This window comes from Pinus tabuliformis, chromosome 4_2 (genome assembly GCF_031772625.1).
Source record: "Pinus tabuliformis cultivar Carrire ecotype Pingquan chromosome 4_2, CPIR1, whole genome shotgun sequence".
In the NCBI taxonomy this organism is placed as follows: Eukaryota; Viridiplantae; Streptophyta; class Pinopsida; order Pinales; family Pinaceae; genus Pinus; species Pinus tabuliformis.
The window spans coordinates 1,105,747,353-1,105,771,971 of record NC_142304.1 but is presented as its reverse complement, the minus strand read 5'-3'; the positions used below and the strand labels follow the sequence as shown (position 1 = coordinate 1,105,771,971).

Here is a 24,619-nt window from a genome sequence, read left to right as displayed (position 1 = left end):
TTTATTATGTAAAGAGAAGCCTATGCTATTTTTTATTTATTTAATGTTATTTAGTATGTAAAGAGAAGGCTATGTTATTTTTTATTTATTTAATTATTTAATTTTTGGATATGTGATTTATTTATTTTAAAATTTATATGGGTATAGTTTTTATTAATTTTATAATTTTATTATTTTTATTGTATTTAAAAAGTAGGAGTTTATTTTATAATTTAATATGACTGAGATGTGTAATATTTTTTTGTTGGTAGGTTGACTTATATGGATTTGAACTTTAACTCTTATGGTTTACATAATATTTCATAACATAATAATTTCCAATTGAGCTTTCTCATAGGCTAAATGAGATGTGTAATTTAATAAAATGTAATATTAATTATTATTATTATTATTATCCAATTTTAAGGTCACGATCAAGCTAGACACCAAATTGGTGTATGTGACCCTCTTGTTTGTGGGACAAGGGATCCACCTCTGCGCAATCGTTTGACTACTAATTCTACGAAGACATACATACTCTACTCCCCTTTGGTTTTGAACCTGTGACCTCTTAGGAGGAAACACATGCTCTAGATCTACCAACCAAGATCCATCTTAACTCTAGATCTACCAAGCACCGATAGGGATCAAATTTCTTTTGCATATCAAGAGTTTTGATTCCTCTAAATGCTTGGTAAATCCAGAGTTAAAATGTATCTAGGTTGATTTAATTATTAATTATAATTATAAATATAATTGTAAATTTTATGTTTTTTTATTTTATTTTGAATTTTATGTAATTTGACCGAATTAAGATGTTTTATTGATAATTATGATTATTGATTATTTTATTTTATTTTGATCGAGTTCAAATATTTGCAGGACATTACATTACATTACAACATCTCTACCATATTGGGTTGGAGAGCATCTCTCGGTGCATTAAAAATGATAAAAAAATGTTAAGGATTGTGAATTAAAAATGACAACATAACCCATTATAATAATAATAAAAGTAATCAATATATATCCATCTTAACCTTGGTTTATAAGCATTGAAAATTTTGTACCTCTAACTTTTTATTGCTTAATAGATTTAAGGTAAAGATGGATATATGTTAGTGAGGACCCAACTATATTCTATATTCACATTGCCCTTCATATTTACAAACTTCAACACGTATATGTTTTTTTATAGAATCAATACTTTATTTTCTAAAAATGTTCTTAAAAACATGTCTGAGAGATTACACCACATGACATATACTTCCTTTGACTTATATGCTAGGACTACGAGATACCTATCCAATTAAATTCAGTTAATATTTATTGTTGACCTCATCATTTTTAAACATATTAACATCATCAAGGGTGCAATGGGCCCAATTCACCAAAATTTCATAATCTGTCGACTAAGTGTAGCAAGGTACAACACATCAATTAAAACAAAGACATTACAAAACACAAATGCTTAATAACTCACTAATAGAAAGTAGAATTAAGTCAACAGTCATAGGGGAATATGACACTCAATCTCATTCACTAAAGTATGAATTAACTAAAAACTTACAATCCACCTCATTGCTCCACTAAGGCTCGATGGTTGACTCTTTAGAACACTATCTCTCAAGTTGGATTTGTTCTTGCTAGTCACTGCTAATTCATTTTTCTTGAAAACCATCATTTTTATTCTTTCATTTGCTAATCGCCTATTATCTATAACTCATTGGCTTACATTGTAACTTTTTTTTTCCCTAGCACTTTAGATCTACAAATGTTAGTTCACTTTCCAATACACATCTTTAGCTTCCACTGGTTAGGTTCCCTTGTAATTCATGCTCTCACCTCACTCACTACAAGCACCCATTGTCACGTCATTGTTGTGTATGTGTTCTTCTCACATGCACTTGGATCATACCTAGCATACCGAATTTCTATCACATTCTACTTAGATGCACATTCTACTTGTATGCATTCTTGTGAGTGTTGCATGTTCTCCTTAGATGCACATTCTACTTGTATTCACTCTTTTGAGTGTTGCATGCTCTCCTTGGATGCACATTCTACTTGTATACACTCTTTTGAGTGTTGCATACTCTCTTTGGATGCACATTTTGCTTGTGCATGCTCCTCCAATTATCATGTGCTTTCTGTCTTTGCACGTGAACTGCTTCCTACACTTTTCTCCCATCATGATCTTTCTACATCTTTTATTGGACATATTTATACTACATTTTCCATATGACACTCACTTATGTCATACTTACCTAACACACTCATATTTTAAGAATGCTCCTACATCACATATAGTTTGAAGGAAAGAAACCACAATAAAATATAAAACTCTTATACATCATCCATCGATCGACTAACCTCATCAATGCTCCTTTCAAAACATTTAATATTCAAAACTGCATCATTTTCTTCCAAAGTAAAGATTTCCCATATTTCACAAGTGGTATCTAGTGTAAACTCATATATATATATATATATATATATATATATATATATAATTTTTCCAATTCTATAAAAATATCCAATGAAACATGCAATAAAAACAACCACCTAAAAAACCAATCTCAATCACAAAGCCTCTTGCATAAAACTTAAAACATTCCATCACTCAAACTAGCCTACTAAATTATAATCTCCCATTTATAAAAAAAACCAAAATATCAAAATATACACACAATATATATGAAATTTCTCTTCTTTAAATATTCAAATAAAAAACCACTCCACCACTAACCACAATAACCACCATTAACTTAAGGAACTCAATAAAATTCAAACCATAACCTAATTAAAACAAAACATCTAACATAGAACTCCTATCTTAAAATAATACCCTCAAACTAAATAAAGTACACAATAAATTTAATTAATGATTTTCTCCTACTATTCCATTTCCTTTTGTTTTTCCTTTGGGAAATTGCAGGACGTGTTTGTTTTTAAGATGGCTCCAATTGTTGTCAAAGTGCTTTTTAAACCCTAACCCTGACCGGTGACGATACCACAAACCATGTGACCCCCATTCTTTCCTATTGGGGGCCACTTTTTCTCTCTCCACTTTAGTTTATTTTATTTAAGTACACCCCCTGGCCATGAACCTCCCACCCAAAAAAGCCTCGAAAGAAAGAGGGCTGCAAAAGAGTATAAAGTGATAGAGACCAAAGGAAAGCTTAGCAAAGGATTTAAGGGCCACTCTAGCCATTCATTCATTCGTGCTCCAAGAGTCATTTGCTCACCGATGACCTTGTAACGCCTCTCTGTCATTCATTTTCTAAGTGCCCAGAAATACAGGGGGTTTGTTTTAACAGAAGTCGTTATTGCTTGAAATTCCGCGTAATTATTATGGATGCCGAGTCATGGGCCTCCCGCATGACTGCTGCTAAGCGGCAAGCTCTCTTGAACACAGGTACTCCAATTTTTCTCTGCTAAATTGTGGGAAGTTTCTTTAATTTTTCCCCTATGCTTCTGCATTTTTCTCAGGAATTCTTACACGAAATGGAAAAATTAAAGGATTTTTGGTGAAGCCGAGAAATTAAAGGAATTTTCTGTAAGCAGTGGAGGATTTTTACTAGCAGTGGAGGAACCAAGGGAACTTATACAAGGAGTTGAGAAATTAGAAGAATTTTCTAGAAAGTCTGTAAAATTTTATGTTTTGCTTGTAGGTTCTGCTAAGTTAACTTTTAAGAAAGAATCTCTGTTGTACAGTTGATTATTTTGAGATAATATTCATGAATTTAGGGAACAAGCCATGTTGAGTACAACTGATTATTTTGAGATATTTTTTCATGAATCAAGCGAAGAATGTTTGTTGAATCAACTTATTATTTTAAGCTAAAATTTCATGAATCTAATAAAGTCTCTGTCCAGTAGTCTCTGTCCAGTACATCTGATTAGTTTAAGATAAATTTTTATGTGTTTAAGGGAGAAACTCTGTTAAGTACAGCTGATTCTTTTTGTGATAATTTTCATGACCTCATGGAAGAATCTATGTTGAGTAAAGCTAATTATTTTGAGATAATTTTTCATTGTTTTAAGGAAGAATCTCTGTTGAGTACAGCTGATTCCTTTTGCGATAATTTTCATGACCTTGAGGAAGAATCTATGTTGAGTAATGTTGATTATATTGAGATAATTCTTCATTATTTTAAGGAAGAATCTCTTTTGAGCACGGCTGATTATTTGAGAGAAATTTTCGTGAGCTTCAGGAAAAGACTCAGTTCAGTACAACTGATTATCTTAAGATAAATTTCTCTGAACTTTAATGAAATACCATTGTTGTCCAGCTGAGTACTTTGAGGTAACTTTTAATGAATTTAATGAACAATATCTGTTGTATACAACTGATTATTTTAGAAAAATTATCACGAATCTAAAAGAAATAATAATAAAAATCTCCGTTCACTACAGCTGATTATTTTGTGAAAAATATAATGAACATTTCTCGAAAAAATCAATGCAAATTTTAAAAAATTTCCAGGAGTGTTGAATTTTTTTATGTTTTTTAGTGATATGTCAAATTCAACGAAGAAGCTCTGCTGAGTGTTGCTGGTTATTTTTAGATAATTACTGAACATTTCATATTATTGATTGTTCTCAGAGTTGGTTATATTAGGTTAAATGTGGGTAAAAGATTGTTAGTGAATTCTATCTTCAATATAATAAATGTCTACAAAATTTATTATTATTGACTGTCACAGATGGTTATGTTAACCTGAATAATTTTCACAACTGCATATGTTATGATAAACTTCATTATTGTTGTTAATGTTCAGCCAAATTATGAAAAGCTTTGGTTGAAGTCATTGTTAGTGAATGATCTCACTGCTGGCTATTTTAAGCTAATTTTTGGCTTGTTTTATTATTATTTTCTTTTTAAATATTCAGTTTTTCTTCTATTTAATTTCATAGAGCTGGTTATATTGAGCTAAACTTCTCCAAAGTCAGTGTTAAGGAATGCTCTCACAGGTGGTTACGGTAAATTTACTAAATTACAATTGGTTTTTTTTCTAAAGCTTACTCATCAGCATATCTTTTTAAGCTTATTTTTTATTATATTTGTCAACTCTACTGCATCTCAAAGAGCCCTTATCTGAGCATTCTGTTAATAAACTGAGATCATCAGTTCTTCGCAGAAAGGTATGTGAAACTGTTGTAATGGATTTAATCTTCACCTTCTTCCCATTTCAGTCTCTTTGTTAGTGGGCACATCTATTCACCTGAGAATGTGTACTCAATTTAACTAAATTATTACATTAGTGTTGTTGTAAGCCTTGGGGATTTAAGAAAAAATCCTTTTGCCATTTGATTGAAGCAAGCTTATCTATATTGCAAATTATTTATAATTTTGACCCGTTTAGTACTTAATGATGAATGTAGACTCGACACCCTTCTTGTGCAAAGATGCTCAGTAGTCACTTAGGAGCTCCATTTGCTCTAAGTTTGCAGCTTTGCATGACGTAAATTCTTATAATTAAATGGGCTCATTGTTATGTGAATACAGATCAATACTTTTGCCTGGACGATTTGGAGGGAGATGATACGCGTGTAGACTTCCTTTGCCCAGTTTGCTTTGTGGATTTTGACATAGCATCCCTCTGTTGCCATCTTGAAGAGGAACACTGCTATGAAACTACAATTGCGGTATGCGGCCATTTCCTTTTTTCTTTTACTGCTTTATAGGTGCTATTTTTTTTTATCTCTCAAGTTAGTATAAAAGGACTAAAACACCAACTGTGAGACCACCTACATTGTTAGCGTTCTATCTCTTAGGCATTGACTCTAGTGTGTTTCTTTTCCTTTTTTTTCCTTGATATATTTTGGTGAAAAATTCAAGCAGCTTATGGAAGTTGTCTTTATCTGAGAGAATTAAACTGCTCTGTTCAAATCAGGAATCAGCATTTATAATTTACTGCTTTTTTCTCATTTTGGAGTCGTGAATGCAATGATGGTGTAAATGATATGATTATTATACGAAGTAGATGCATAGTTCTTCCTTTCCTTTGAGCCCTGTTTGGATTCAGCCTTCAGGTGCATCTTTTTTTGGAAGTGCTTCCAGAAACAGGCCCAAGGACTCTGCTGTGTTACATGTACTTCCTTCAATTTAGAGGCCAGGTTTGAGGGGTATCTATTCGGTTAAATTCATCGAGGACTTACACCTGGTATTATTCCTTTTTAACATGCCATTTGGGCAGGGCTTACCACAGCAAGAATGGAATTGTGGTGGATGGCTTGGCACTCCCTAACGTCACTAGTGGACCAAGGTCGTGTTGTACAGATGCATCTTTTCATGAACATTAATTCTTGAAATCTTTGAAACTGTACATTATTTGGTTTCACTTTCCTGCCATTCAGTCCAGTTCAAACTGATTGATTCCTTACACAATGCCTAGACGTAGAAGAGAGACCTTTCATGATGATTGCAGTGCTTTATCCATCTTCCTTGGATGGAGCCAGTTTTCATACAAAAGTAATGGTAATATCTTCCTTAAGCCAATGATCATCCTGTATCTTCCTAGATGTGGGTGAGCTCAAACAAAGGGTTTTGTTTGGGTACTTGGCACTTGCAAATATCGAAAGACGAGGGGGATCTTCCCTACATTCATTCTGTTTTTCATGTCTAAGTAAGCGATATATAATAGATTGTAAAAGTAGTAGCAATGCACTCAGCATTCTGTTATGTGCAATTATAGCTTGCATAATGCTACATCATGTTCTAGTAGACGAGGAGGATCTCCCCTACATTCATTCTGTCTTTCATGTCTAAGTAAGCGATATATATATATATATATATATATATATATCTATATATATATATATATATATATATATATATATATATATATATATATATATATATATATATATATATGCAGGAAGAAGAGAGATTGTAAAAGTAGTAGCAATGCACTCAGCAATCAGTTATGTGCAATTACAGCTTGCATAATGCTACAACATTCTCTAGTAGTGTCATTTGCGTATTTTGACCAATGGTGTAATTTTTAATGAGGCATTATATTTTTATCTTTCTAAATTTCTGACTGATTTGTTTTATGGTGCAGCCATGCCCTGTATGTGCAGCTAATGTTGGGAATGATATTGTTGGGCATATTACTTCTCAGCACAGCCATCTGTTTAAGATATCCTTTACTTTTCCGTTTGATTATATCATGAAGTTTGTAAAATATGTATTTTGCTGTGTAGATTGTGTGGTTTGGACTTAGACAAATTCATATTTATTTTTGTGTGTAATATATAAAGTTTCGACTGTTGGTAGATTATTCTTTTTCTTTTTCTTTTTCTTTTGGTGACGTTTGTCTCCATTCACAATTAGGATGGGAGGTTCTGGGCAAAATGAGGGTTGTTTGAAAATATGTTTTTCCTTTAATTTTTTCCTTAACCACAAGGCACGGACAGCGAAGAAGGAAATATCTTAGAGGCAGGATACAATCTAATTCAGTTCCAGGTAGGGAGCGGTTGCATTCTATTGTTGGAGGAGGTTCCTCGCGTTTCGGTGGCTATTCCTCTAATGATGCACCAGATCCTCTACTTTCATCGTTCATTTATGGGTTGCCAATTATAGAATCCCATGAACAAGAGAAACCGTCTTCCTCTATGGATGATACCAAAACAATGAACTCTTCAGATTCACAGGCTGTAATCAGGTATTCCACACTCTCCTCTTTCTCTAATATTGCAAGAAATTCTTGGATTCTCTACTGATGCACTTCACTAGTCCCTTCTTGGGTTTTACTCATCTCTTATTAATGTAATCTCTTCAGCCCTCTTGTTTGCTCTCGTCTTTTCTCCCTATGTTATTTAGTACTGTAACAAAGTGAGATTTTTATGGCATCACATAATTGCACATTGCCAATCTTATCCTGCACATGTCAAAGTAAGGAGTTCCTCATCCTCTGGAGTCTGATCACAAATTGGCAGTGAATGTTCTTTCTCAAATGCAACCCCAGAAAGGATTACAATTGTCTGTGCAATTTTTAAATGGTAGAATCATCTTAATTATCTAATATCCATCCTAAAGAGCACACCAAATAGCATCTGGAAATAGTACTGGTCAATTGATATATATTGTTATGTTCCTTCCCTCAAAATATTTCTTCTTTCAATTGTTGTTAATACATTATATTGCTGAAGAAAGTGCTTATATATCTACGCAGGATTGTGTTTATAATTAAATCAATGAAATGCCTAGATCAGATTAGTTCTAAGCATGAATGTAGAGAATTAAGTTTGTAATTATCAGGTACTTGAAACTGCCTTTCGTAGATCAAACAGAAAGAAAGCCATGCCATCCTTTTCAGAGTTCCATTTGAGCCCTGAGCCTTACCAGTTCAAAATTAAAATAAAAAGGACCTTATTCTTCTGTTGTTACCTGTTGTAGAATTTATACTTCCATCACGTGAAATAATATGCAACCCTGTTGACTGTGGATTAATGGAAACTTAGAAAAGATTCATCTTTAAGTTTTAGCAATGTATTCATTTTAATCAGAAATTTGTAGGATGGATGACAAATACCTAATTTATATAATATAATTAATTTATCCTGTCATGGACTGTATATAGTATATATTTTTTTGCATGTAACCAAGTATCCCTCCCTCTGGTAAGCAAGGGAGATATTCCCCACGTCTCACAGCCTCATCAGCAATTGGCTCACAAAGAGCAAAAGATTTGACAAGCAGGATTTGAACTTGGGTGACGAGGATAACCTTTCTCCTCCCTGACCACCTGAACTGGACCCACTTGACAACTGCATATAGTATATACATATTACTAAGGTTACCATTTTTATGGCCAATTATCTACCCTCCCAATTTTACCTTCTGTTACTTGCAGTATCAGATAAGCGTATACATGTCTTGAAGAAGCAAAATGCATGAAATTGGTGTTTGAAGGACTTAGTTTTTAATTTATTTCTTTTTTGCACAACTTGAGACTTTTGTCCACCTCTAGCTTAGTTGAATATTTTTCCACCAATAAGGTACTTTTGAGATCCTTATCAAGAATGAAAACACAGGACATTGCTTAGTCCACTTTGTCTAAAATTAAAGCCTTAACAAAGTTGTGTGAAATAAATGAAATCCATATATTGATTTATCTCAATTTAACAGTCAGTGCAAAAATGGTCCTGTCCCCTAGTTTGGTTGTTTGTGTATAGCATTATTGTTTGACTGTGTATTTGAATAAAGTACATCTACAAAATTTTTCAACTTCTTTTATAGATTTTGTTCTTCATTTCATATTTAACACATGTCCTACAGATTGAAGAGCAAATATTAGCTGTAAAAGCTTGGGAATTGGCTTCGTGATTTTTCCGATTTAAAGTAGTGGATACTCATTTTTATTTTTTCCTATTGGGTAATAAACATGAATAGCATTATTTGATTGAATTTTAGAATAGTCTTTCTCTTATGTTTAAGTTGCTTGTACGATATCCTTGAAACTTAGGCAGTGTATATTTTTGTTTGTTTCCTTGTTGCCTTCTTCAGGAATTAATAGCTTAAAGCAACTTATTTAGCGGGCATGTAATTTCTACCTTTGGAAGAGCTGAGCCGAATTCTTTTCCTTGTTTTCTCTCAAGGATTTTGGGTACCTCTTCTTTCTTCCTCTTTTTTCGACTCCTTGATTCTTATGATTATGCACTATAGCATTGATATATCAGTTGATAATTTTGTCTTTTTCTTGCTCAAGGAGCTGCCTTATTCCTTCTGATTAAACTATCTTTCTCAAATATAAACAGATAATGTGGTGAATGAACTTGATTCTAGTTAAACACTAAAATTTAGGATTATGAGTTATATGGTTTTGGCTAGAACGAGGATATTCTTTGCTGGAGCTGATCTTGAATTTTTTTAGTATTAATTTCTGATAGCTTTAGGATTCTTGAATATCAAATGACATATTAAATTTGGGTGAAATGCTTTTGTCTATGAAAGGAGAAGGTAAAACACGTCAATTTCTAGATTTCAATATCCTGTTTAGTGTGTGGCCTCTCTGATTCATTTTAATTGGGACTGTTGTCTGCAGTTAATCAACAAAATTTCTGCAACATTTGTTAGTGAAACAAATGGGCATTCTACATTTCTTAGTGCAATTTTCTGAGAAAAGATGAAAAGGTTATTTGGATGGCAAACAATTTCTAGACATTGCATTTATATCACATCATGATATGCTGGTTATTCTCAAATTAAACAGTGTCTTCGGAATGTTGTATGTTGCAGTAACAATGGAAGCTTTAATCTTGATATAAATAGCAGTGAATTTGCAAATGCTCATACTCATCAATACAACCCACAACTTGATTTAAAAAATATACAGCAAATGCTCATACTCGTCATTCAGCCCACAACTTGATTTAAAAAATATACAGATTATCTTGTGTTTATAAAAGAAGAGAACTTGAGAGTGCAAAGTCTAGCATTTTAAGAAATTTAAGTTATCAATATATCGATTTCCAGGTGAGAGAATGCCCAAGTAGAGGATGGAAGGCCATGTTTTAGGCTATACTTTTCCAGCATACAAAGAATATGTGCTTTTTCTTCCAAGCCGCCAGAACTGTATTTTGGCCATTTCCTTTTGTCATTAACAAAGTCATCTATTTTCCTTGAAGTCGGAATGCATATTTCTTGTTATATGTTATACTTCTGTTTTTACTTCTTCCCTTCTCATTTTTGTCATTTCAGATATCATGTTTTTTTATAGATTTTCTGTTCTCATCCCCTGTTCTTTGAGAGGAGCAAAAATAGAAGAAATCAATCAAATGACCTTCAGCTTATAGTATCAGAAGAGTTTGCTATTTTAAAAGAATTCTGGTTTATTTGGGTATCAGAAATAAACTGTCATTTTAAATTCACAGTTCGTATGCGTTGACCATCTCAGGAGTATGAGCATAATCTGAACCATTCTCGTCCTTTTAAATTATTTAGCTTTTGTTTCTTGTTCAGATGTCAATTCAGTACCTCATTTCTATGCAGTAGAAAGCATTTGGAATGCAGGTATACGCTGAATCTCAATGTTATACCAATGGTTAATTAGTAAATCTTTAGAATTGTGGATGACTTCTTCATGTCTTGAAAAGTGTCCAATTAATGATTAATCTGAGAAAGATATTTTCCCATACTACAAGAAAAATATTCTGGTTGCAAGTAATGGCTGATTGCGCTGTGGAGTTACTGAGCAAATACATATGATTTGATTGGGAAAAGGCCTCTGGGTCTCTATACTTCTCTTGTTCTTTAGAATTGAACCTTTTTGCCTTATTCATGAATTATGAAAAGCAACATAGTAAGTTTTACTACAGATTATTGTAGCCCTAATTTGCAATTATTAATGAAAAATTAGCCTTGGTGATGTTTCAAGGCATTACATTCTTTGAAGTTTAGTTTCCCAACTGTGATCTGCGTTGTGAGGCTTTTCAATGCTCTGATAATTGGTTTTCTATTCCTTTCATTGCTGCAGTGACAATTCAGCTGTCAATGAAGAAGAATCAAAGCGTATATTCGAAGAAGGGGTGCAACGAGCTCAATATGTGCAACAACTCGTTTTGTCTACCATACTGCCTGATGAATTTTAGGCTTTTGTAGGGGAGACAGTGGGAATCTTCCTCTTGAGTTTCATGATCACAGCACTAATGAGTGATGCAGGAAAGTCCATTGCACATCAGTGGGCTGCTCTTCAAATTGAGTGTAAGAGCCCGACCAGAATTCATCGTGTGTTGGTTCTGGCGTAATAGGTGTAAAGGACATAGGTTGCTTCTGGTGACATAAAGTCCTTACATTTCGGAGGATTACAAAGTTTACTGCCAATATGTGGTGGTATGGGCGTAGATTCTACCAGATGTAGCTACTGGGTAGATTTAACAATATCCAAGCTTTGCACAATGCAAAGCTTGTTAAAGGAAATGAGATTCAACTATCAAGCATGTTGGTCCTTATTTATGGTTTTGTAAAAACTCTACGATTTTCAGATTATATCATTATAGTTTCATTCAGCAATGAATGCTCCAGAGAAAGTGTTGTGTGCATGGTACAAATTGACTCTTCTTGTTTCATATCAAGATCTCTTTTACTGTGTCTGTATGTCCTAAATATTGTTGACTTGCTTCTTCCAGTAGCACAAGTATATGGTATATCTATTCCTGTTGAAAGATTGGAAAAGCCCCGTGTAATGAAGTTTATTAAAGGTAAGTTTTGCCTGTATACCTTCACTACAAACAAATCAATATTTTAGAAATGTGGATACAGAAAACACTTCCATATCACTTTTTCACATTTATTTTGCCAAACAGAAGATTACAAAAACTTTAATGTGTGATTTTAAACTATTTATCCAGCTTTTTAAGGTTATAATTTTAGATTCATTTGCTATATATCTATATAAATTGGCAGAAAACCATTGTTATTTGCCTGGACAATTATATAGCATAGAGAGAAGAGTTTCTCTCTTTACAATTTTTTTAACAGCAGGCCCTCGATACCACCTGTACATATCCTGTAGATTCACCCAAAAAGACCAAATTTTGATAGACTAACTGATATCTTGACATAATGATTTCATGCAATTTTGCAAGAGGGCTTTCAAGGATCTGCTGCAACCTTCTATGCTTCTGTTGTTTTCTGGCCATTTGTTGTCTCCATTGCCCCAGGACACCGATTATCCATTTTCACTCCCATGTGCTTTAGTAGCTCCATTCTTAGAAGGGAAAATCTGTTTGATATTTTTAATTTTTTCCAGCACCTCTTAGCCTAGCCTCGCTGTATCCCTTGCTGCGATCCATGAAACTTGGGTGACTGAGCACATTAAGCATCTCATCCTGAAAATGCAAGCAACTCTGCTTTAATTCCAACTTCTAGGTTCACACCAGGGGGTGCTTCTTCAAGGTCCTCTATCATTGAGATTTCTTTCAGGGTCCCTCATTTCTTTATCCACCACCCTTTTCCCAACAACTCAGGGAGAGTTTTACACAAACATGGACGGGAATAAATATAGATTTATACACGTTCAAAAGTAGGTGATGCAATGAATAAACATAAGAAAATAGTGGATTTATACACGTTCAAAAGTAGGTGATGCAATGAATAAACATAAGAAAATAGTGGATTTATACACGTTCAAAAGTAGGTGATGCAACTTCTCATTGTAGGAGAGAAGTACATTATACCACTTCCAAATACTTAAACCATTATCTCCAACACCCTCCCATAATACTTAAACCATTATCTCCAACACTCTCCCATAATAGTCGTTTACATGCTTATTTCAATAAAAAAAAACAAAAGCTTTTTTCAGCAAGATATTTACAGCCCTCTTTCCAAGATAAGGTCTTCAATTGGCAACTAAAAATAAACCATTATTAAATCGCTTTTAATATGAAAACTTTGTGTTTATCACCAGTGGTGCGACCATATCTATTCAAATCTCTCAGCATTGAAGTTCGCACTCCTCCTCATGGTCTATTTGAAGGCGAAGACCTTGCACTGGTTCTTTGCTGGGTCACTTCTGCATTTTCAAATACAATTTGGTTTCTCGCCTTCTCTATCCCAGGCTCCCAAATTCCTCCTCTTTGTAGGCCTTTTCTGGGTAGTGGCTGTTATCTATTTGATCTCTGCAATCACAAACTTTCATATTATTGGCAGATGAGGAGGTTTTGTTTCACATTAATACTCTTTTCCTTCCTTTGATATCATGATGTTGTGGGTCAACTTTTCTAATCTCAAAGGCAGACAATTTTTCACTATTGATTATTGTACTCAAACTAATTGGACTTAACTTCCGAACCTTTCAGCATTAGATGTTTGTTTTTTGTTTTAACTAGGTTAATTCTAGGTTGGGGCGAGTTCCAATGTTGGATGAAAAAACGATTTTCTCACTTATGGGATGCTGTCACTAGGATTATGTGGTGCTCGGTCGAGCCTAGACGCCCTATGGGACAATTTTTATCTCCCACAAGTTCTTCTTACCCTCAACCCCTCACATAATATTTGAACCAATAACCTGATGGATATTAAACACCACATACACCAACTATTCTACACCTCATGAGTAAACATTAAATGCTTATCTACAAGATTCATTAGAACATTTGTTGCAAGATCCTTTATGACTTCTTTGCCACTGTCCTTGAATTTAAATCCATCGCCTTAAGATGCCAAATAATCAACAACATTTTTTGCCCAAAACACTGTTTTATATATATATATATATAAACAATATTCAAATATAATCTGCCTGGACAACCTCTATCCATGATTTTGAATTCTCCTCCTCTATCTTGCTAAAACCCTCCGTTGTCATCCTGAGTAATAACATAGATGTGTCCTTTTCCAATACCGTATATGGTTTACCCAAATTTTTTCCATGTAATCCATGAGCAAATCTCCATAAAATTTCCCTGTATTGAAATTTTAAGAACTACATTGGTTATGTAGATAAAACCACTATTTCTTCAGTGAAGTCAAAAGTTTGCACCAAACATATGCGATGCACTGGAGTTTTTCTGTCGAGCTAATATAGTCGAGTTCATAAGAAGCAACCCACTGCAACGTTCTGATTTTGAAGGCTTCAAAATCCATGTTTAAACTGGGTTTAATGGTGTAATATCATGGGAATGTTCATTAATTAAAATTGAATCTTAAAGTAGCCCCCAGAAATTTAAGCACCATGACCCAAAAAGGGAAAATTGCAAATTTTAACATATAGAATTATTTTTCATATTTAGTAGAGAAAATTGCAAATTTTAACATAATTATTTTTCATACTCTGCTTAAATGTTGCTGGAATGTTTGTTTGAATCTTTAAACACCAAAAAATACATTAATTTCAGATTCAAACCATAAAACTTATAAAATACTATTAATGTTTAAGATTGAAATTATTCTTTAGTCTCTAATTCATATACAATCATAAAGTTTTAATATACCATTTAATATATTTCATGTTTTAAATGTGTTTAATATACCATTTTATATATTTATATTTAAAAATATATTTGTTCTTTTAAATGTGTTTTTAGATTTATATTTTGGTTCCTACCTCATTTCAAAATGAGGTGTCGATGTGAGAATGATTCATGTGGTTATATATAATCATATCATTGAAATGATTACAATGAGAGTCCTGGGATGGCTTAGGCCTTTTTCATCACTTCTTGTGTTTCTTGTTTTTATCTCTGGAGCTGCATGGTTAAAAAAAATAAGAAAGTTTTTCCCTTGCAATTGTGAATTTTTTATCACTTGTACTTTAGTGAAAAGTTTACTGATTTATAGTATAGATTCTCCACATTATGAGATGAGATTGAAAACATTGTAACGCAAATGTTGTAATCACTAGAGAGTAAGTTGTAATGACTATAGTGAATTCAAAATTTTGGTGGCTAATGCAGCCTTGATCTACCCAAAATTGATTAAGGGGATCATAGGTATAACCTAAATACATTTATGATGGTGCATGCATTTTTGGATTCTTGATGCTGCTCATTTTTTTGTCTCATTTTGACATTATAATTAAAATTTGTCATCCAATCAATCAAGAAGATAGTGCAAATCACACAAGTTAATGAAATTAAAGTATATAACATGCAAGCAACTTGCAATGGTCTTTTTGTAAGTGTGAAATTAAAATCAAGTTGATTTGCATTGTAATTTTTTTTTGCATTCTTTGTTGAACCTAACTACCAAAAGTTGATTGAATGGTTGAAATAGTTGAGTTAGAATTGAGAAGGTTGAGTGGTTGAAACTCAAACCATTGTAAAAATCACGAGTTGAGATGCTTTTTTGGTAGTATCCAACACCCTCATCTGGGTGGAAACAAACCTCAAGTGAGTGTGATACAAAACAAACAAATACTAGTGAATGACTATGAATGTGAACAACAATGCTTTGGATCATGGAGTTGATTTTCTAATTGGAAACTTTGTTAGAAAAAAAACAAATAAGTAGAATTGAGTGACTATATTTGGATCATGGAGTTGATTTTCTAATTGGAAACTTTGTTAGAAAAAAAACAAATAAGTAGAATTGAGTGACTATATGTGAGTGTGAACAATGATCCTTGGGATCATGGAGTTGGTTTCCTTGTTGGAAACAATTAAAAACAATGCAATCATATTGGCCAACAAAACATTGAAAAATGTTATCACATGTTTGTGATTCATGCAAACAAAGGTTCATCTGCGACAATATCATTCCCAACTCTTAAATGATGAGTTATGGGATCTTAAAAATCTGTAATCAACAAAGGCTTCTGAACTAGTTCCTGTTTAGATCGACCCTCTTTGTGATGATAATGATGTTGGTGATTTAATTCAACAATCTACCCATACAATTCAATACTTTAATTATGGATGAAGATAAACCTGTATCTAATCACTGCAATCTTTTCAACAACATTGTAAAGCCTTGGAAAGAAATGCAATTTAGCAAAAATCAACATGGGTTAGAATATGGCGATGACCATAGCTTGCATATCCTAGATTACTCAAAACCACTTAAATTTGGGAGTGGAGTACTTGATATTGAGATTTCAAAGATCAGTTAAGAAAAATTGAAGTGTCAACATTGCAATCACATTGATCACATGGAAGATCATTGTTTTTATCACTGTCCTTGTCGACATTGTAGCAAGAAGAATCATGCAATGGAGATATGTTCCAAAGAACAAATATGCAAGATTAAAGATTCGTTATGAGGGGATCTAACCTTGGTAGTGGTTACTAATAGACATGTAGTTATATGATCCGTAAATTGACGTGGATATCCCACTGGTCAATTGATCCCAACAGATCTAGTAAATTGTACTTAAAAATCTAAAATTTATGCTATTAGGGTTTATTTCTCTTTAGATTTATGGATTTGCAAGTTACGATTTATTGTGTATCTATGCAAATTATCATTATGCATAAAATAGAGAACAATGAAATAAAAACCCACAAACCATGATTTGACACGGGGAAACTCTTTCAAGAGAACTTAGTTGGAAGGTGAGGTTGCTCTACTCTCTCTCTGAATAGAAAATTGTTGCGAGTACAAAGAAGTAAGATTTGTGGCCTGTGGGCTACTATAGTGCACAAATCTTCTCTGTTACTCGTTTATGGAATAAATGCACTAAAAAATAATAGAACCCATTTTCCTTCTAGTGGCTTGATTATAACACATCCTGATAGCCTACTAGTAGTTAGGTTTTACTCTTTCAACTCTTAACTAGATTACAATATGGACTCTTTTAGAGTCTTCTTCATTAAATTCACATGGATAACCCATTTTCCATGACTTATGGGGGTTGACGTTACATCCTCGCAAATTATGCTGGTGAAAACAAGAAGGTCAACTTTAGAGTGGCATAACTTTTGCATACAAACTCTGATTGAGGTGATTTTTTCCCGTTGGAAATGTCTCTATGTGTAGAATATGAAAAAAAAGATGTTGCACTAAAGAAATAAAGTTTTTCCCTCCCAAAAATGTTGTTTGATGCCTCAAAACGCTTGCCGAAGGTTTCAGACTCCAATTTTCCAAATTGGGTCTCGATAATAAAAATGGTCATATGAACTAATTTCTCCACTTTTTCCACTCTAAAGGTTTCAAGATGGATGAAAATAATATAATGATCCAATCCAGATCACACCTCCTCATTTTGGGAGGTTTTTTGTCTCCAAAAGCTTCTATTGAATGAGGTGAGGAAAAATTTCCCCCACCTTCTCTCGGGCATAGCATTTAGCTTTGCTTGGAAGTTGTCTTTTCAACCCAATTTGGTAAAGCTTGTGTTGTCCTTGTCTCGTAGTTCTGGACCTCTTCTGCAAAATCATATTTTTTGTCAACTCTGCTTGTTCATCTGGCGCCAAATTCTCTACAGAAGGTCAAATCTGTTCCTCTTCCCGATCTAGCATGCATGGCTCATAGAGTTTTAGATTCTCCACATTCATAATTAAGTAAATGCACATGTATGAGGGTAGAATGATTTTGAAGGCATTATCTCACCGATTTTTCGGTATCTCAAAGGAACCATATCACAAAGCCTTGATTTTCTTACCAGGACCCTGTAGCCTCTCCTTATTCAACTGTAACCATACTCCATCTCCCACCTTGAACAACTTGTTCTGAACTAATCATGCCCGACCTTTTCTCCTATGACTTTTGTACTGCCTCCTATACTTGTATATGGATTTTCCTGATATATTCTACAATTTTTTCAACCCTCAAAGCATCCCTTGTAAGATCATTCCTCACTTCTCCTTCCTACCCATATGTAATATCCAAAGGTGAAGGTGAAAAATATCCAAAACAAGTTTGAAATGGGGACTTACCAGTATAAGTGTGGAATGCTTTGTTATAAGAGTGTTGTATATATACCAACTTTTCATCCCATGTCTTTAAATGCTTCTGATTGTAACTACTCAAAAGTTGCACCGAAGTCCTGTTGACTACTATTTTTCCATCTGTCTATGGATGGAATGTTGTAGACCTATTCAACTTTGTGTCTATATTCTCAAAATGCACTGAGAAATCCCGTGTCTTTGTTTGAAATGATGCTCCTTGGTATCCCAAAGTGCACTCGGACCTGTCCAAAAAACAAGTTTGTTGCTTCTTGCCTATTGATGGTATTTTTATAAGGCATCAGAACACACATATTGTTGAACATATAAACTACCATAAACATGTAGTCATGTCCCTTCCTGGTTGTTGGTAAACCTCCCACAAAGTCCATGGAAATGTTTTCTAAGGGACAAGTGGGTACAAGTAAGGGATGATATAGACCATGTTTCTTGATAATAGGTTTGTTGGTACAACAAAGCATGCATCCTCTTATAAATCTAGCTACACGTTCTTGCATCTTGGACCAATATAGATACCTCTACAAGTTGGCCATTATCTTCCCTACACCAAAATTCCCTGCAACCTTAGAGGTGTGAGCCTCTCTTATCAGATGCAAACAATCACCTTTAGGAACACATAACTTATCCATCTTGTAGAGTAATCTGTCCTGGAAATGGTAGTCAATGGTGTTGTAGCCATCATACACATGACTCTCTTTTCAACTACTAAAACACCTCCTTGACGTCCTCATCTTCTGAATATGCCTCTTTGTATGCATCATGGGTGAATGGCTTTATGTGCATCAAATTTACCAAAGTTGTGATCTCGATGTGGGTGGTTTTGAAAGCATGTCGACCAACTTGTTTGCATTTCCTTTCTTATACTTGATCACTAAATGAAAATATTGTAGAAACAACATCCACTTGTAATGCCTGGTCTATTGTAGCTTACTCTAGGCCTCCAAGTACTATAGTGGCTATTGACCTGTGTGAATTACTGTGTCATTTCCCATCAAATAGTGCTTCCACTTTTTCACAGCTTGCACCAGGGCATAAAGGTCCTTGTCATAGGTAGGGTAATTATGAATTTCCCCATGAAATACTTTAGAATGGTATCATATAGGCCTTCCTCCCTAAATCAAGACCACTCCCATAACATACCCACTCACATCTATCTCCACTTTGAAGGGTTGTTGCAATTTAGGTAATGCCAGAACTAGTGCTTGATTGATCTTCTTCTTTAACTCCTCAAAGGCCCTTTGATGGCCCTTTCCCCACTTAAAACTCTTGCCACTTGCTGTTATGGCATGGAGTGGTAATGCTATCACTAAAAATAAGGATATGAATTTCCTTAGGTACTATGCTGCCCCAACGAAACTCTGAGCCTCAGAAAAATTAGTAGACATTGATCATTTCATGATAACCTCAATCTTGGGAGGATCTATTTTCAGTTCTCCTCCACCTATCACATACCCTAGATATAACTGAGACTATTGTGCAAAATCACACTTCTTGAGATTTGCTAGCAATTGATTCTTCCTTAATATCTCTAACACTAGTCTCAAATGTGAGATGTGCTCCTCCCAATTAGCATTGTAGGCAAACAACAAGAGGCATTTGATGCTTTAAAACAAAAGATCAATACAACTACAATACTTGCTTTTCCAGACTTGAGACAATCATTTAAGTTTCAGGTTGTTGTATGTGACTATGCCATGGGCACAATCTTTTTGCAATGCGGTAAGCCCATTTCCTTTCATTCAGAAATTTTCAGTGATAAAGTGTTTAAGTTGCAGCGACAAAGGAACTTCCATTGGATGGGGTTTATTCTATTCCACTCAGTTAAAAGGTATAAAAAAGGTACAAGCGACAAGTTTGTTGATGTACTTTCTAGGCCTATAGTATAACTACTTTCCTCAAGCATCATTTTGTTTTACATGAAAGTTATGTTCAAAAAAATACATAGTTTCAAGATGTATATTCAAGCTTGACTAAAGGGAATCAAGTGGAGGAATTTGTTTACCATTTGCATCATAATGTATTGTATCATCTTGGTAAAAAGGATTTTGTTACTGATAGTAACATGGATAAGGACAAAGAGTTCATTGAACAACTCCAAATGGTACATCAAACAATGAAAGAACAACTTGAAAGGGTTAAAGTCAAGTACACAAAAAGGCACGACAAGAATCGTGGAGATCACAAGTTTCAATTCAATAATCAATGGATCGAGATTCTAAAGGTGAGGGAACTGTACCCTCACCTGCTGGTCAATTGAAAGTGATATTTTGGGGTCGAAAAGACTTCCAATGGGGAGGAGTGATCAGGAGCTCAAAATTAGGCTAAAAAATCAGTGTCAGAATCTTGATAAACTTAGCTTGAGATCGAAGAGCACATAATTCTGAATCTAACGGTGCGAACGACACTCAAATCTGAGCTCATACACAGAAGTTAGAGCAAGTCAAAGTTCAAGTGGAAGGAGGATATGATGTGGCAAAGGTCTCATCGAATGGGGAAATGCCAAATGGCAGGTTGCCGTTGGGTCCTGCATATCGCATATTGGAGAAAAAGGAAGAATCAACATTTAAAATCGGCCCCAGAACAACAAGGGTTGCGATGCGATAAATCGTGATCGCACGTCACAAAAGACAGGCGGAAAGGAGTTAAAGAATCGGCCCTCGACAGGTATTGGGTTGCGATGCGATCGCACATCGCATATCGCACGACACTATGGAATCAACCCTGATAGTTTCAGGTTGCGATTCGATATCATAATCACAAATCACAACAGGCCAAAGTCCCACAGACCTTAAGACCACCAGAACTCTGCCAATTTCGATATCCTGGATGCAATAAAGTTATGAGCCATAGTTTAATTTCCTGTCGGGTCTGTTGATATTGCAATCGCACATCGCCCGCTTTGTTCACAGACTGTAAGCCCGATGGACTCTGTCGATTGTGATTTTTGATAAGACTCGACCGAAAGAATATGGCCTGCCGCGTGACAGAATTTTCGCCTAGTTAGCGCGTTTTTGGGGCTAATTTGTAGGGTCATGCCGATAATGGGGCAATTTGTGGAGCGAATAGTGGGAAAACTAGGAGAAGTCATAATTTCTTCATTTTTTCACCAAATTGATTGCAAAAAGAGGCTAAATATCCATTTTTTAGTATTCTGGACTGATTGGAGCAGGTTTAGGAAGCATTTGAGCATTATAAACACATATTTTTACACTTTTGAGCATAATAGAGAGGCCCAAGCCATTGGAAGTTGAACCAAGGAGACGTAGCCTAGGAGGGGTGAACTTTGTTATCATGTGCTTGTTGTAATGTATTTTTGATGATGTTATGTATATGTTTACGCTGTTATTCAGTTTTGGTTTATGTTAAATTGCTCATAAAATTAACATAAAAACTCTTCATTTCACTTGCAAAAATTGATGAATCCTTAAGCATAATGAAAGAATTTTATTTATAATTTGAGGAAAATATTAGCACTGCAAACTAATATTATAAATCAGATCACCTTCTCACTCCTGTGCCAGAGCCTATGATTCCAAAGTGTCGTATTTGCTCTTATGGAGGTTAAAGAATTAACAAAATTAGAAATACTATTACATAAATACAATGTACCAACCTTTTGTCCTTTTGATATTACCAGGGCTCCTTTAGTGATCTTCTAGGTTTTGTCTGTAAAAGTAGTTACACAACCTTCACCTCCCAACTTCCCTGTTGAAATTATAATTTTCTTCAAATCTGGAATATGCCTTACCTCTTTCTATAGCCATTAGTTTCCATTCTATTTCTTTCTAAAAACCTTACCCATTCCAACGATTTTACAGGGTTTGTCATCACCCAAACGAACCTGTGCAAAATATCATTGAACATAGTCATGAAAATGTTTCCTATCAGGTGTGGCATGGAATGAGGTCCCTGAATCTACCACCCAGACATCAATAATATTCTCTAATGGGATAATCAAAGCATCTTGCAACACATCATCTATCACATTCGCTTCATGATTGTTCTCTTGTTGTCCATCTCCTTCTTTTCCCTTTCGAGATTTGTAGTCTTTCTTCAAGTGTCCTTTCTTCCCACATTTCAAACACACTATCCTTGATTTGGATTTGGATCTTCCTTTTCTCGACTTACTGTGATTTTTTGGGCTCCTTCTTCTTTCCATTTTTCTTTCCCTGGTATCCGCAATCAAAGAATTATTTGATGTCTCACCAGAGATTTTCCATCACATTTCCTCGCTAAGGATGACGCCAACAACATCATCAAAATTTAAAGTACTAGATCCAGAGATAGAGTTACTGATAACCATAACTAGGACATTCCAACTTTCTAAGAATGACCATAGAAATAACAGAGCCCTAACTTCATCATCAAAATTTACCCCTACAAAAGTTAACTAACTAGTAACCGTGTTAAATTCATTTAAATGATCAACAACAAATCCACCTTTTGACATATTCATATTAAATATATGCTTCATAAGAAATACCTTATTTGAGGCCAAGGGTTTTTCATATAGTTTGGTCAATGTCATCGTTAAGCCTTCTGTTGTCCTTTCCTTTGAAATATTGAATGCCATCGACACTGCCAGACACAACCTTATTTTTCCTGGTGCCTTTCTATTGAGAATATCCCATTCTGCATCCGTCATACTCGTTGGATTCTTTGATTTTCAGCGTAATGGTAGGTACAAATCTTTCTAATACAAATAATATTCCATCTGCATCTTCCAAAATTGGTATTTTTGGTCATTAAATTGCTCAACCCTAAACCTACCATTTTCTGCCATTACTCCCACTCAAACCAGGAATCCTCCTCTCCTGCGCATTTATCAAACAAATACAACTTTGGCTCTGATACCAATTGTTAGAAATTAATTAACGAAGCAATGAAATACATAAAATATTGCAGAAACACAAATACAAAAATGTATAAAACAAGAGAGACATAGATATACATGGTTCACCTAATTTGGGCTACATCCACGGAGAAACAACCAGTCCTTCTGTTTATATTATCTAGCAAAATGAAGATACACAACCTACAACAGATCTTCTATAATTTCCTCTTTGCTCTCACACAACCTCCTCTCTCCCTCTCTCGCTCAGAATAATCATACACAACCACAATACAATTCCCTCATATAGACTGAGGGTTCCCTTCTAGGGAAAAAAACCATAAATTAACATAACTTCTACTATTAGATCATCTGCCTAATGAACGATTGAGATTGACTACGAAATCATAATATTTTACAAGACAAGTTTTCATCTATTTTTAGCTTCCGGGGCGTTACCTATGACCCCCACCATCGGAGGGTAGGGGGCGGGGTGGGGGGGGGTGGTGCGGGGTTCATAAAATTCATCATCTTCCCCCCTAACAATGATTAAATGGGCGACATTGTCACCCCGTTAGGAACAGGGATCCAATCAGGCTCCACACCCAACACCCAACACCAAGCAACAACAAAATAATCCCCTTGACAATGTCTTCTCAAGCCCAACGGATTGCATACATAATTCCATACCCCCTTCGAAAAATAGCAATTTACAAATAGGTGCATCACATATTCTTCACCATAATTGCACAAGTTACACTAGTTGAGGGGCCCCTTTATGATATTATTACAAGCATGTACTTTATTCTTCATTAGACACCACATGAGAAGATGATATTTTTCTGGACTCCTGAGTTTCCAAAGGTATTTCCTCCACTACACCTATTCACCCCAACGCCATCAAAGATGAGGTGGATATATCCCAATTTGGGAGTGTAATCCCAAAAGGAGAGAAATTCCATCAAAGCTCATCCTTATTTTTTGTCAGTCTGATATGAGAGAGACACAACTCATCGATATAATCATTCTAGTTATCAGCGAAGGAATTTAGAATTCCTATCTTCCCTATCAAGGCCCAAACTTGTTTCTTGATATTCGTAGAAAGCGAGTTAGAGACTTGATTAAGAGTAATGACCCCCCTATCGATTAAAAAGGAAACCAACTCCTACGTAAACCAATATCCTTGCCCAATGCTGAACTAGGGGTCCTCTAAGATTTTAACCTGCATGCCATACCCCACTTTCCAAGCTAATCCTTCTTCAATAAGCGAGAAGGATTCAATTATTTCTTTCCAAATTACAGAAATGAAAGAACAACGCTTATTTGGATCCAACCCACCAAAGAGTCAGGATGGATATACTTCTTGAGACCCACATTTGTTTAGAGGTTGTTTGTAAAAAGAAGTCTCCACTCGACTTTTGCAGCTAAGACTTTAGAAAAAGGTGGAATATTTTT

General features: G+C 34.7%; 1 protein-coding gene across 3 annotated transcripts; it reads left to right on the top strand.

The window, feature by feature from the left end:
- The first annotated feature begins 3,097 nt into the window (after window positions 1-3,097).
- Window positions 3,098-12,001, top strand: LOC149173538 (protein DEHYDRATION-INDUCED 19-like). Of its 3 annotated transcripts, none has more exons than XR_016259136.1 (6): window positions 3,098-3,397; window positions 5,492-5,631; window positions 7,050-7,127; window positions 7,399-7,652; window positions 9,497-9,596; window positions 11,466-12,001. XR_016259136.1 is itself a non-coding variant. In XM_089424645.1 (5 exons), the coding sequence occupies exons 1-5, from the start codon at window positions 3,334-3,336 to the stop codon at window positions 11,578-11,580; spliced, it is 651 nt and encodes a 216-aa protein (XP_089280771.1). In that variant the 5' UTR covers window positions 3,100-3,333; the 3' UTR covers window positions 11,581-12,001. The 3 variants fall into 3 exon arrangements, 1 of the variants encoding a protein (XP_089280771.1); XR_016259137.1 differs by having other exon boundaries at window positions 10,952-11,534; XM_089424645.1 differs by lacking the exon at window positions 9,497-9,596 and having other exon boundaries at window positions 3,100-3,397.
- The last annotated feature ends 12,618 nt before the right edge of the window (window positions 12,002-24,619 follow it).